This window comes from Cetorhinus maximus, chromosome 5 (genome assembly GCF_964194155.1).
Source record: "Cetorhinus maximus chromosome 5, sCetMax3.hap1.1, whole genome shotgun sequence".
In the NCBI taxonomy this organism is placed as follows: Eukaryota; Metazoa; Chordata; class Chondrichthyes; order Lamniformes; family Cetorhinidae; genus Cetorhinus; species Cetorhinus maximus.
The window spans coordinates 170203277-170216712 of record NC_135883.1 but is presented as its reverse complement, the minus strand read 5'-3'; the positions used below and the strand labels follow the sequence as shown (position 1 = coordinate 170216712).

Below are 13436 nucleotides of genomic sequence, written 5' to 3'. Positions count from 1 at the left end.
CCTCTGGCTCGCTCTGTCTGGCTGGCCTCGACCCAGCGGTAGTGAATGAAAGCCAATGCATGCCTGAATAGAGCATCTGTCACCAGCTTGACACAAGTGTGGACAGCTGATTGGGAGACTCCACGGAGATCACCCATCTAACCCTGGAAAGAGCCGGAGGCATAGAAGTTGAATGCAGCTATGACCTTTAGAGCCACTGGCATGGGGTGCCCACCCACACAGTTGGCGCAAATCTCAGGGCCTGTCATCTGACAAATGGAGGTGACTGTCTCCCTTGAGAGACAGAGTCTTCTTCGCCACTGCACCTCAGACATATTGAGATAGCTGCTTCGCCGGCTGTTTACCCTGGCAGCAGGATAGTGGCGTCTTCTGTGGCCCCTTCCGCCTTGGACTTCACGTTGGCCCTGTGCCCCTTGTGCCTGTGCCTCTCCTCCCAAAGGTGGCTCCCCTGGAGACTGAATGTGGACTCCTGGCCTCCTCCTCCTTCTGGCCCTCCCTTCGCCCTCAGAGGAGGTGACTCCAGTGGAGAGCACAACTCCCATTCCCAGGCTAAGGGATGGCTTCCTGAAAGCTGCAGGCCCCAAATATGATCTTTACTGTAGAGTCCTGACCGAGGCTTTTCCTCCTGTCCAAGCAGCTGGTATGAGTTTTGAAGTATTCCTGCTCACACAGACAAGTAAAGTAGCTTTCACACTTAAATATCTGAAAGATCACATTCACGACCCCACTCACCCCTCATCCCGCCCGTGGATGAGGTTTATACAAATGTCTCCTACCCGCCTGCCCGTTGCGCCCGTGCGACGTCCTGGAGATCGCACGGGCTGCGAAAAATCGTATTCGGTTGCTGCCTCAAGTGCCTTAACTGGCCCGTTAATTAATGGCGGGCACGCCTCTGAACTCATAGCACGCCCGCCTTCCGAAATATTGCGATGGTGCACGGTGACATCAGGGCGGACGTCTGATGTCACCGCATGCCAACGGGAAAATTCTGGCCATGGATTTTAAAAGGCCCAGGCAAAGAAACTTGATACCCTGAAAAACCCAATTTAAAGTGAGTTCTCTTAACTTCAGGTCTTTGTAGTCAGCAGCTTGAGCTTAGATGCTGCAGGCATTTCACAGCTGTTAGATTTTAGAATTCTTTCCCTTGCACAGTCTTCACTCCTTTATATACATTTTCCCCTTTGAATGCAAATTCTCATTGTTTCACTATGTCTTTGGACTTTTACCTCTAATAATAAAATCTATCATAGTACCAATTTTACCGGGAATCTCTGTGAAAAATAAACACACTATTTCTTAACTTCTCCTGGCTAGGTGTAATATTTCACCCCCTCTTTTGAATTCAACCTACTCTGATTTATTTAAAAATACAAATGTTCCCTTTACACCTTTGTTACCTACTTAACATTTCAAACCTAGCTTATCTTCTGTTACATCAATCACCAAAGCCTTCAGACCAACTGCCTTTAAATCAATTAAGTCACACACACACACACAGACACATAGACGCAGACCCCACTATTACCCTACTTTACAATAAATTTCAATAACATTATAAAATTATTATATCTTCCTTACATCAACATGGTTTTACTTGTGACCTGCCACCCATCTATACCAATGACAGATAGAAACAGAGATGTAGTCCTGCAGTCAAAATTTAGGGAGCTAGGTAGAAAATTAGCAAGCAGGACCTTAAAAGTAATAATCTCCAGATTACTCCCAGTACCACATGCAAGTGAGTCAAAAAATCGGAGGAGAAGACAGATGGACATTGGGACTGGCTCTGGGAGAGATGGGACCGGCACAAGACAGACAGGTTGCTCCTGAACAGAACCGGGGCTGAGTTTCTTTTGGGGTATTTTGCAAGAGCTGTTGGGGAGGGTTTAAACTAACTCAGCAGGAGTATGGGAACCAGGAGAAAATATCAGGGGGGAATACCAAGGTGCACAAAATACTGGGAAAGACAGATAGCACTAGAACAGAGGATACTAAGTTAATATGTGGGGTCAGAGTCAGGGAGAATTAATAGAGTGTAAATTAGGCTTACAGTGCATGAGTGTGAATGCATGGAGTGTGGTAAGTAAGATTGGTAAGTTACAGATGTAGAATGCCATGTGGAATTACAATGTGGTTATAATAGTGACCTGGCTCAAGGTAGGGCAGGACTGGGTGTTAAATATTTATGATGTTCAGGAAAGAAAGGAAAGGAAGAAAAGGGAGAGCGGTGGTGGTATTGATTAATGAGAGCATTGCAGTGCTGGAGAAAGAGGGACCAAGGACAGAATTAATTAATTTGGCTAGCGCAAAGGAAAAAAGATGTAATTACACTGCTTGGTGTAGTCTATAGATCACAAACTAGTCGGAAGGATGTAGTGAAACAAATCTGTAAGGAAATTTCAGAGAGGTGCGAAAAAATTATAGAGTGCATAATATGCATAATATGATGCTTTAATTATCCAAATATAGACTGGGATAGTGGTATTGTAAAGGGCTGAGAGGGGCAAGAGTTCCTAGAGTGTAACAGCACCTGTAGAGAGAAAAAAAAAGAGTTAACATTTCGAGTCTGTATGACTCTGCTTCAGAGCTAAAGAGAAGTAAAGATGTGAATTAATTTATACTGTTTAAGGGGGTTGGAGCAGGTGAAGCTGGCTAGAAGGCCAGTGATAGGTGGAAGCTAAGGAGAGATTGCCAGAGATGTCATGGACAAAAGGACAAAGGGGTGTTAATGATAGTGGCACTGGCTAAAGGAGGTGCTGATGGTGGCATTAAAGTCAGAAAGCAGAATGTGATAATAGCAGGACAACGGTAAACACTCTGGAAAGAACAACATGAACAAGTGACAGATGGCCCTTATGGGGGTGGGGTGGTGGGAATAAAGATTGAAAATAGAATAAAAGGTGGAAGTAAAACAATGAATAAAATTTAAAAAATAAAAGTAAAAATAAACATGTGGATAAAACATAAAAATGAAAATGAATATTGAAAAAAGGGATAAAAAAAGGGGGTGAGGATGAAGGAGAGAATTCATGGTCTGAAGTTGTTGAACTCTATGTTAAGCCCAGAAGGCTGTAAAGTGCATAATTGGAAGATGAGCTGCTGTTCCTCCAGTTTGTGTTGGGCTTCACTGGAACATTGCAGCTGGCCAAGGACAGACATGTGGGCATGAGAGCAGAATGGGGTGTTGAAATGACAAGTGACAGGAAGGCCTGGGTCATGCTTGCGGACAGAGCGAAGGTGTTACGCAAAGCGATAACCCAGTCTGCGTTTAGTCTCTTCAATGTAGAGGAAACTGCATTGAGAGCAGCGAATGCAGTAGACCAAATTGAAGGAGGTGCAAGTGAAGCACTGCTTCATCTAAAAGGAGTGTTTGGGCCCTTGGACGGTGAGGAGGGAAGAGGCAAAGAGGCAGGTGTTGCAGCTTCTGCGATTGCATGGGAAGGTGCCATGATAGGGGGATGAGGTGTTGGAGGCGATGGAGGAGTGGACCAGGGTGTCCCGGAGGGAACGGTCCCTACGCAATGCCGACGGGGGTGTGAAAAGAAGATGGGTTTGGCGGTGGTATCATGTTGGAGTTAGCGGAAATGGTGGAGGATGATCCTTTGAATGTGGACTTCAATGTCCATAAGATCATAAGACCATAAGACATAGGAGCAGAAATTAGGCCATCCAATCTGCTCCGCCATTCAATCATAGCTGATAAGTTTCTCAACCCCATTCTCCCCGTAACCTTTGATCCCCTTACCAATCAAGAACCTATCTATCTCGGTCTTAAATACACTCAATGACCTGGCCTCCACAGCCTTCTGTGGCAATGAATTCCACAGATTCACCACTCTCTGGCTAAAGAAGTTTCTCCTCATCTCTGTTCCAAAAGGTCTTCCCTTTACTCTGAGGCTGTGCCCTCGGGTCCTAGTCTCTCCTACTAATGGAAACATCTTCCCCACGTCCACTCTATCCAGGCCTTTCAGTATTTTGTAAGTTTTAATCAGATCTCCCCTCATCCTTCTGAACTCCATCGAGTACGGACCCAGAGTTCTCAAACATTCCTCATATGTTAAGCCTTTCATTCCTGGGATCATTCTCGTGAACCTCCTCTGGACCCTCTCAAGGGCCAGCACATCCTTCCTGAGATATGGGGCCCAAAATTGCTCACAATATTCTAAATGTGGTCTGACTAGAGTCTTATAAAGCCTCAGCAGCACATCCCTGAATTTATATTCTAGTCCTCTCGAAATAATTGCCAACATTGCATTTGCCTTCCTAACTACCGACTCAACCTGCAAGTTAACCTTAAAAGAATCCTGGACTAGGACTCCCAAGTCTCTTTGCACTCCAGATTTCTGAATTCTCTCCCCATTTAGAAAATAGTCTATGCTTCTATTATTCCTACCAAAGTGCATGATCTCACACTTCCCCATGTTGTAATCCATCTGCCACTTCTTTGCCCATTCTCCTAACCTGTCCAAATCCTTCTGCAGCCTCGCTGCCTCCTCAATACTGCCTGTCCCTCCACCTATCTTTGTATCATCTGCAAACTTAGCCAGAATGCCCTCAGTTCCTTCATCTAGATCATTAATGTATAAAGTGAAAAGTTGTGGTCCCAACACTAACCCCTGCGGAACTCCACTAGTCACTGGCCGCCATCCTGAGAAGGACCCCCTTATCCCCATTCACTGCCTCCTGCCAGACAGCCAATCTTCTATCCATGCTAGAACCTTGCCTCTAACACCATGGGCTCTTATCTTACTGAGCAGTCTCCTGTGTGGCACCTTGTCAAAGGCCCTTTGGAAGTCCAGATCGATAACATCCATTGGCTCTCCTTTGTCTAACCTGCTCGTTACCTCCTCAAAGAATTCTAACAGATTTGTCAGGCATGACCTCCACTTGATGAAACCATGCTGTCTTTGCCCTATTTTACCATGCACTTCCAAATATTCTGAAATCTCATCCTTAATAATGGACTCTAAAATCTTACCAACTTCCGAGGTCAGGCTAATCGGCCTGTAATTTCTCGTCTTTTGCCTCACTCCCTTCTTAAACAGGGGGGTTACATTAACGATTTTCCAGTCCTCTGGGACCCTCCATGAATCCAATGATTCCTGAAAGATCACCACTAATGCCTCCACTATCTCTTCAGCTATATGTTTCAGAACTTTGGGGTATAATCCATCTGGTCCAGGTTATTTATCCAACTTCAGACCTTTCGGTTTTCCTAGCACCTTCCCCTTGGTAATGGTCACCATACTCACCTCTGTCACCCCGACTCTCTTGAACTTTAGGGATGTTACTCGTGTCTTCCACTGTGAGGACTGACGCAAAGTTCCTATTCAGTTCCTCCGCCATTTCTTTGTTCCCCACTACTACTTCCCCAGTGTCATTTTCCAGTGGCCCAATGTCCACTTTTGCCCCTCTCTTACCCTTTATATATCTAAAAAGACTCTTGCAATCTTCTTTTATATTACTGGCTCGTTTATCCTCATATTTAATCTTCTCCCTCCTTATTTCTTTTTTAGTTGTCCTCTGTTGGTCTTTGTAGGCTTCCCAATCCCCTGGCTTCCCACTGCTCTTCGCCGCATTGTATGCTTTCTCTTTAGCTTTTATGCTGTCCCTGACTTCCCTTGTCAACCATGGTTGCCTCGTCCTCCCTATAGTATGTTTCTTCTTCCTAGGGATGAATTTTTGCTGTGTCTCCCAAATTACTCCCAGAAACTCCTGCCATTGCTGTTCCACTGTCTTTCCTGCTAGGCTCATCTCCCAGTCAATTCTGGCCAGCTCCTCCCTCATGCCTCTGTAGTTACCTTTATTCAACTGTAATACCGTTACATCTGATTCCAGCTTTTTCCTCTCAAATTGCAGGGTAAATTCTATCATATTATGGTCACTTCCTCCTAAGGGTTCCTTCACCTTAAGCTCCCTTATCAGATCTGCCTCATTACACATCACCAAATCTAGAATTGCCTGTTCCCTAGTGGGCTCCACCACAAGCTCCTCCAAAAAGCCATCTCGTAGACATTCCACAAATTCCTTTTCTTGGGATCCACTACCAACCTGATTTTCCCAGTCTACCTGCATATTGAAATCCCCCATGATCACTGTAACCTTGCCTTTCTTATATGCCTTTTCTATCTCCTGGTGTATCTTGTGCCCCACATCCTGACGACTGTTCGGAGGCCTGTACATAACTCCCATTCTGGTTTTTTTTAACCTTTGCGGTTCCTCAACTCTACCCACACAGATTCTACATCATCTGACCCTACGTTGTTTCTTGCTATCGATTTAATTTATTTTCTTACTAACAAAGCAATCCCACCCCCTCTGCCAACCTGCCTATCTTTTTGTTAGGATGTATATCCTTGGATATTTAGCTCCCAGTCCTGATCCCCTTGCAGCCATATCTCCGTGATGCCCACCACATCACACCTGCCAATTTCAATCCGTGCCACAAGCTCATTTACCTTATTTCGTATACTGCGTGCATTCAGATACAACACCTTCAGTCCTGCATTTCCCCTCCCCTTTCTCATTGTCGTCCCTTTTTCTGATGTGCTTGAAGCTAGATTCCTAGCCCTTTCCAAACACTCTGTCCTATTTTGTGTTCTGGAGACTTTAATAGCCTCTCCTGGGCTCTCCTTTCTTTTCAGTTTTTTCATATTTTCTATGAAGTTGAATCCCCCCCCCACCACATGCTAACTTGCTGCTTTGTTTCCCATTAGTCATACTTCTTGGAGTTTTACCCTTCCGTTCCGCCCCACTTTCTAGTTTAAAGTCCTGTTGACCACCCTATTTACTCTTTTTGCTAGAACATTGGTTGCAGATCGGTTCAGGTGGGGACCGTCCCAACGGTACAGATCCCTCTTGTTCCAATACTGATGCCAGTGCCCCATGAAATGGAACCCCTCTTTCCCGCACCACTCCTTTAGCCACATGTTTACTTCCTTTATTCTCGCCTCCCAATACCAATTTGCACGGGGCTCGGGTAGTAATCTGGAGATTATGACCCTTGAGGACCTGTTCTTTAATTTAGTTCCTAGTTCCTGATAATCCCCAAACTTTCCTAGTCTTACCTATGTTATTTGTCCTGACATGGACCACAACAACTGGATTCTTCCCCCCCTCTCCAATATCCTTTCAAGCCGGTCAGAGATGTCCCTGACCCTGGCACCGGGCAGGCAGCATACCATGCGGGACTCTCAATCCTGCTTACAACGGATGCTATCAATTCCCCTAATTATAGAATCCCCTACAACTACCACTTGTCTTTTTGCTCCCCCCTCTTGAGTGGCCTCCTGTGCCATGGTGCCGTGGTTACCTGGCTCATCCTCCCTACAGCCCTGTTCCTCATCCACACAGTGAGTAAGTACCTCGTACCTGTTGGACAAGGACAAGAGCTGAGGCTCCTCTGTTCCTGAACACAGGATCCCTCTACCTGCCTCACTTGCAGTCACACCCTGCTGACCCTGACCACTGACCGAATTTGAGGTATTTAATCTACCGGGTGTGACCACTTCCTGAAACAAAGCATCCAGGTAACTCTCCCCGTCCCGGATGTGCTGCAGCGTCCGGAGCCCGGACTCCAGCTCAGCAACTCTGAGCCGGAGTTCCTCCAGCAATCAAAACTTGCTGCAGATGTGGTCACTGCGGCTTGCAATGGGATCTGCCAGCTCCCACATCATACAGCTACAGCGCATCACCTGCCCAGCCATCACCAAGAGTAGCTCGGTATTACCACTGCTGACCAAGCTGGACAAGTCCTAAATGACATGGCTGCTAGACTGGGTCTGTGGCAGGCTGTGAGGGAACCAACAAGGGGGAAAAACATACTTGACCTCATTCTCACCAACCTGCCTGCTGCAGATGCATCTGTCCATGACAGTATCGGTAGGAGTGACTACCGCACAGTCGTTGTGGAGATGAAGTCCCACCTTCACTTTGAGGATACCCTCCATTGTGTTATGTGGCACTTCCACTGTGCTAAATGGGATGGATTTCGAACAGATCTAGCAACTCAAAATTGGGCATCCATGAGGCGCTGTGGGCCATCAGCAGCAGTAGAATTGTGTTCAAACACAATCTGTAACCTGATAGCCCGGCATATCCCCCACTCTACCATTACCGTTAAATCAGTGGATCAACCCTGGTTCAATGAAAGGTGCAGGAGGGCATGCCAGGAGCAGCACCAGGCAAACATAAAAATGAGGTGTAAACCTGGTCAAGGTCTAACACAGGACTACTTGCTTGCCAAACAGCATAAGCAGCAAATGATAGACAGAGCTAAGCGACCCCACAACCAACGGATCAGATCTAAGCTCTGCAGTCCTGCCACATCCAGTTGTGAATGGTGGTGGACAATTAAACAACCACTGGAGGAGGAGGCTCCACAAATACCCCCATTCTCAATGATGGAGGATTCCAGCACATCAGTGCAAAAGATAAGGCTGAAGCATTTGCTACAATTTTTAGCCAGGGGTGCCAAGTGGATGATCCATCTCAGCCTCCTCCGGAGGTCCCCAGCATCACAAATACCAGCCCTCAACCACTTCAATTCACTCCACGTGATATCAAGAAATGGCTGAAGACACTGGATAGTGCAAAGGCTATGGGCCCTGACAATGGATGTTTATTCAAGTCGTTCCGAAAAGCAACCTTCAAATTATGAGATAGTTCAAAATGCAGTACTTGACACATATGAACTGGCTCCCAAGGCTAATCAATTAAGATTGGATGCTGCAAATTGCAGATTGGGCCCTGACAATATTCCGGATATAGTACTGTGGATTGTGCTCCAGAACTTGCTGTGCCTCTGGCCAAGCAGCTTCCAGTGCAGCTACAACATTGGCATTTACCCAGCTATTTGGAAAATTGCCCAGGTATTCCCTGTACACAAAAATCAGTACAAATCCAATGCGGCCAATTACCAACCCATTAGTGTACCCTTGATCATCAGTAAAGTAATGGAAGGGGTCATCAACAGTGCTATCGAGCGGCACTTGCTTAACAATAACCTGCTCACTGACGCCCAGTTTGGGTTCCGCCAAGGGCCAGTCAGCTCCTGACCTCATTACATCATTGGTTCAAACATGGACAAAAGAGATGAACTCCTGCGGTGAGGAGAGAGTAACTGCCCGTGACATCAAGGCAGCATTTGACAGAGTGCGGCATCAAGGAGCCCTAACAAAACTGGAGTCAATGGGAATCAGGGCGAAAATTCTCCACTGGCTGGAGTCATACCTAGCACAAAGGAAGATGGTTGTGGTTATTGGAGGACAGTCATCTCAGTTCCAGAACATCACTGCACGAGATCCTCAGGGTAGTGCCCTACGCCCAACATCTTCAGCTGCTACATCAATGTCCTTCCTTCCATCATAAGGTCAGAAGTGGCAATGTTGACTGATGATTGCACAATGTTCAGCACCATTCAAGTCTCCTCAGGTACTGAAGCAGTCCATGACCAAATGCAGCAAGACCTGGACAATATCCAGACTTAGGCTGGCAAGTGGCAAGTAACATTTGTGTCACACAAGTGTCAGACAATGACCATCTCCAACAAGAGAGAATCCAGCCATTGCCCCTTGATGTTCAATGGCATTACCATCACTGAATCCCACCATCAACACCCTGGGGTTGACCATTGACCAGAAACTGAACTGGACTAGCCATATAAATACTGTGGCTACAAGAGCAGGTCAGAGGCTAGGAATCTTGCAACAAGTAACTCACCTCCTGACTTCCCAAAGCCTGTCCACCATCTACAAATCAGGAGCGTGATGGAATACTCCTCACTTACCATGATGAATGTAGCTCCCACAACACTCAAGAAGCTTGACACCGCCCAGGACAAAGCAACCTGGTTGATTAGCACCACATCCACAAACATTCACTCCCTCCACCATCGAAACACAGTAGCAGCAGTGTGTACCATCTACAAGATGAACTGCAGGAATTCACCAAGGCTCCTTCAACAGCACCTTCCAAACCCACAACCACTGCCACCTAGGAGGACAAGGGCAGCAGATAGATGGGAACACCACCACCTGGAAGTTCCCCTCCAAGTCACTCACCATCCTGACTTGGAATTATATCGCTGTTCCTTCACTGTCGCTGGGTCAAAATCCAGGAACTCCCTTCCTAACAGCACTGTGGGAGCACCTGCACCTCATGGCCTACAGAGGTTCAAGAAGACAGCTCACCACCACCTTCTCAAGGGCAACTAGGGATGTGCAATAAATGCTTGTGCAGCCAGCGAAGCCCACATCCTGTGAATGAATAAAAATAAACCCGCCCATTCCTGCTATTAGTCTAGTTAACCTTCTCTGAACTGCTCTTAATGCATTTACATCTTTCCTTAAAAAGGGTACTGGTACTGTACACGATATTCCAGATGTGGTCTCACCAGTGCCTTCTGCAACTGAAGCATAACCTCCCTCAATTCCCCTCACAATAAACAATAACATTCTATTAGCTTTCTATTTTCTATACCTGAATACTAGCCTTTTGTGATTCATGCATTAGGACAGCCAGATCTCTCTGAATCTCAGAGCTTGGTGTATATGTACATAAGTCATTGAAAGTCAGGGATGGGTTTCCGGAGGAAGGGGTTCTGAAGGGGAAGGAGACCAGAAGAGGGAAGGGGTTTTGGGGGCGGGGAGGGGTCTGGAGGGGTGGAATGTCCAGGTGAACGTGCATTGGAGGGGTCTGATGGGTCCATGACTGCCTCCTGTGGAGCAAACTGAAGCTGGGTGAGGTAAGAGGGAATGGTGGGAATGACAAAGGGCAGAGTGTGAGCCAAAGTAGAGATAATTAGAACATGGCAGTGGAGTAGAAAGCAGGAGAGAGAGCACTCACAATTGTGCTGTGGGAAGAAATATGTGATGCAGGATCCTCAGGTGGGTGTTCATCGCTGACCTCACCGTCCCCGCAAGCAGGGTCCAAATCCTTACCGGCCAGTGCGATGCCATGCTCCTCAATGCGAGTGTGGGGTCTAATGTGGGCCACTCCACCTCTGGTCTGGGCCTGCTGATGTGAGCAGGCTTCTCCTGCATGGAAACGGATGGAGAGAGTGTGAGCAGGACACATAGCACTGCATGGAATATTTGTGTGGTGAGCGGAGCCATGGACGGGATGAGGACGTGAGCTCCAGAGGATATGCGCCTGATGGAGATGTGAGGGTGTGTGTGAGAGTTAGTAGTGTTGTCCCTTGAGGTGTGAGATCCTTGTGATATGTGATGGGTTTTTGAGTGTGTGAGTTGAGAGTGATGAGAAGAGTGAGTTACCTCAGTGGAATGGATGAGGCTATTCATCCTGTAGCGGCACTGGGTAGCTGTCCTCTTTTGCAGGGCATTGGCACTGACCACCTCTGCCATCGCCTCCCGTGCTGGATTGGTGATGCAGCTGCTCATCTTGCGGCCAGAGTGGAGGTAGAGGACATCACAGCAGGCCTCCACAACGTTCAAAAGGCACTAAAGGGATATTTCATTAAACCTGGGGCTGCAGTCTTCTTGCCTTTCAGGGCCATGTCTTCCATGCAGCAGTCGTGGGCTGAAAGCACTGAGAACTGTGCATGTGGCTGGACTTTAAAAATGGTGCCTGGCATGATGAAACGGCAAGGTGATGGTGTGCTGGCCAAATGAGAGCCCGCCTGACATGGAAATGACGTGTTTCCCTGGAATGCATAACTAATGCGGCGGGTTTGGCATGATGCGGCATGAAAAGCCATCATTGTGGCCAGTGCGTAAAACATCATTTTACCTGCCCACTACCACTCTTAATGCAAATCTGGGACGATTCCGCCCTATCGACATCCTGGGAGTTACCATTCACCAGAAACTGAACTGAACTAGCCATATAAATACTGCGGCTACAAGAGTAGGTCAGAGGCTAGGAATTTTGCAGCATGTAGCTCACCTCCTGACCCCCACCCCCGCAAGCCTATCCACCCACCAAGGCACAAGTCAGGAGTGTGATGGAATACTCTCCACTTGCCTGGATGGGTGCAGCTCCAACAATACTCAAGAAGCTTGACAGCATCCAAGACAAAGCAGCCCGCTTGATTGGCACCCCATTCACAAACATCAAACATTCACTCCCTCCACCACAGTAGCAACAGTGTGTACCATCTACGAGATGCACTGCAGGAACTCACCAAAGGTCCTTATATAGCACCTTCCAAACCCATTACCGCTACCATCAAGAAGGACAAGGGCAGCAGACACATGGGAATAGCACCACCTGGAAGTTTCCCTCCAAGCCACTCACCATCATGACTTGAAAATATATCGTTATTCCTTCATTGTTGCTGCCTCATAGCCTTGGAACTCCCTCCCTAGCGGCACTGTCGGTGTACTTACACCACATGGACTGCGGGGGTTCAAGAAGACAGTTCACCACCACCATCTCAAGGGCTGTTAGGGATAAGCAATAAATGCTTTCCTAGCCAGCAATGCCCACATCCCATGAATGAATTATAAAAATGTATCCTAGGCTTTATTAATAGGGCCATCACGTCCAAGAGCAAGGAGGTTATATTGAACTTATCTAAGATGCTAGGTAGACCTCAGATGGAGTATTGTGTATAGTCCTGAGTGCTACATTTTTGGAAGGATATGAAGGCATTTGAGAGAGTGCAGAAGAGGTTTACAAGAATGATTCCAGGGATGAGGAACTTCAGTTATGAAGATAGATTGGAAAAGTTGGGACTCTTTTCCTTGAAGAAAAGAAGACTGAGAGGAGAGTTGATAGAAGCATTCAAAATCATGAGGGGCCTGAACAGAGTAAACGGGGAACCATTTCCACTCATGAAAGGATCGAGAATGAGGGGGCACAGATTTAAAGTAATTGGCAAGAGAAGCAAAAATGATATAAGAAAACAATTTTTTCACATAGTGAGTGGTTAGGGTCTGAAATGCATTGCCTGAGATGTGAGGGAGGTAGGTTCAATTGAGGCATTCAAGAGGGAATTAGATGAGTATTTTAAAAGAAACAATCTGCAGGGTTACAGGGAGAATGCAGGTGAAATGCTCATTTGGAGACCCGGTGCAGACCTAATGGGCCGAATGGCTCCTTCTGTGCTGTAATGATTCTGTGACCCATGCTAGCTTCCAACAGGAGCTGTTCACTTAATTCCATTTAAGGTTCTAACTGAAGAAGTGTTTTTTTAAATGGGTCCTTTAATCCACCATAATTTATTAGATTTTTGGAATTGTTTTTCCCTTGCAGGTATAATGCTTACTATAAAAAGGATATTCAGCTCTGGGTGCACAATCTGACAACATGCACAACTATAATAGAACAGTGGCTTTTAGTACAAAATCTGTGGGTTTATCTGGAGGCTGTCTTTATTGGAGGAGATATTGCCAAACAACTGCCACAGGTAACTTATAACATTAATCTACACATTCCAAAAAATAATATTACCTAGCTTTGCGTTTCTTGGTCAC

At 46.5% G+C, this 13436-nt stretch overlaps 1 protein-coding gene across 1 annotated transcript in view; it reads left to right on the top strand.

Moving 5' to 3' along the window:
* Positions 1-13436, top strand: part of LOC144681152 (dynein axonemal heavy chain 8-like) — a 1929890-nt gene that overhangs the window by 866466 nt on the left and 1049988 nt on the right. Inside the window, exon 34 of the mRNA XM_078542879.1 lies at positions 13216-13369. Coding sequence (XP_078399005.1) covers positions 13216-13369 — 154 coding nt within the window. The remainder of the gene's footprint in view (positions 1-13215; positions 13370-13436) is intronic.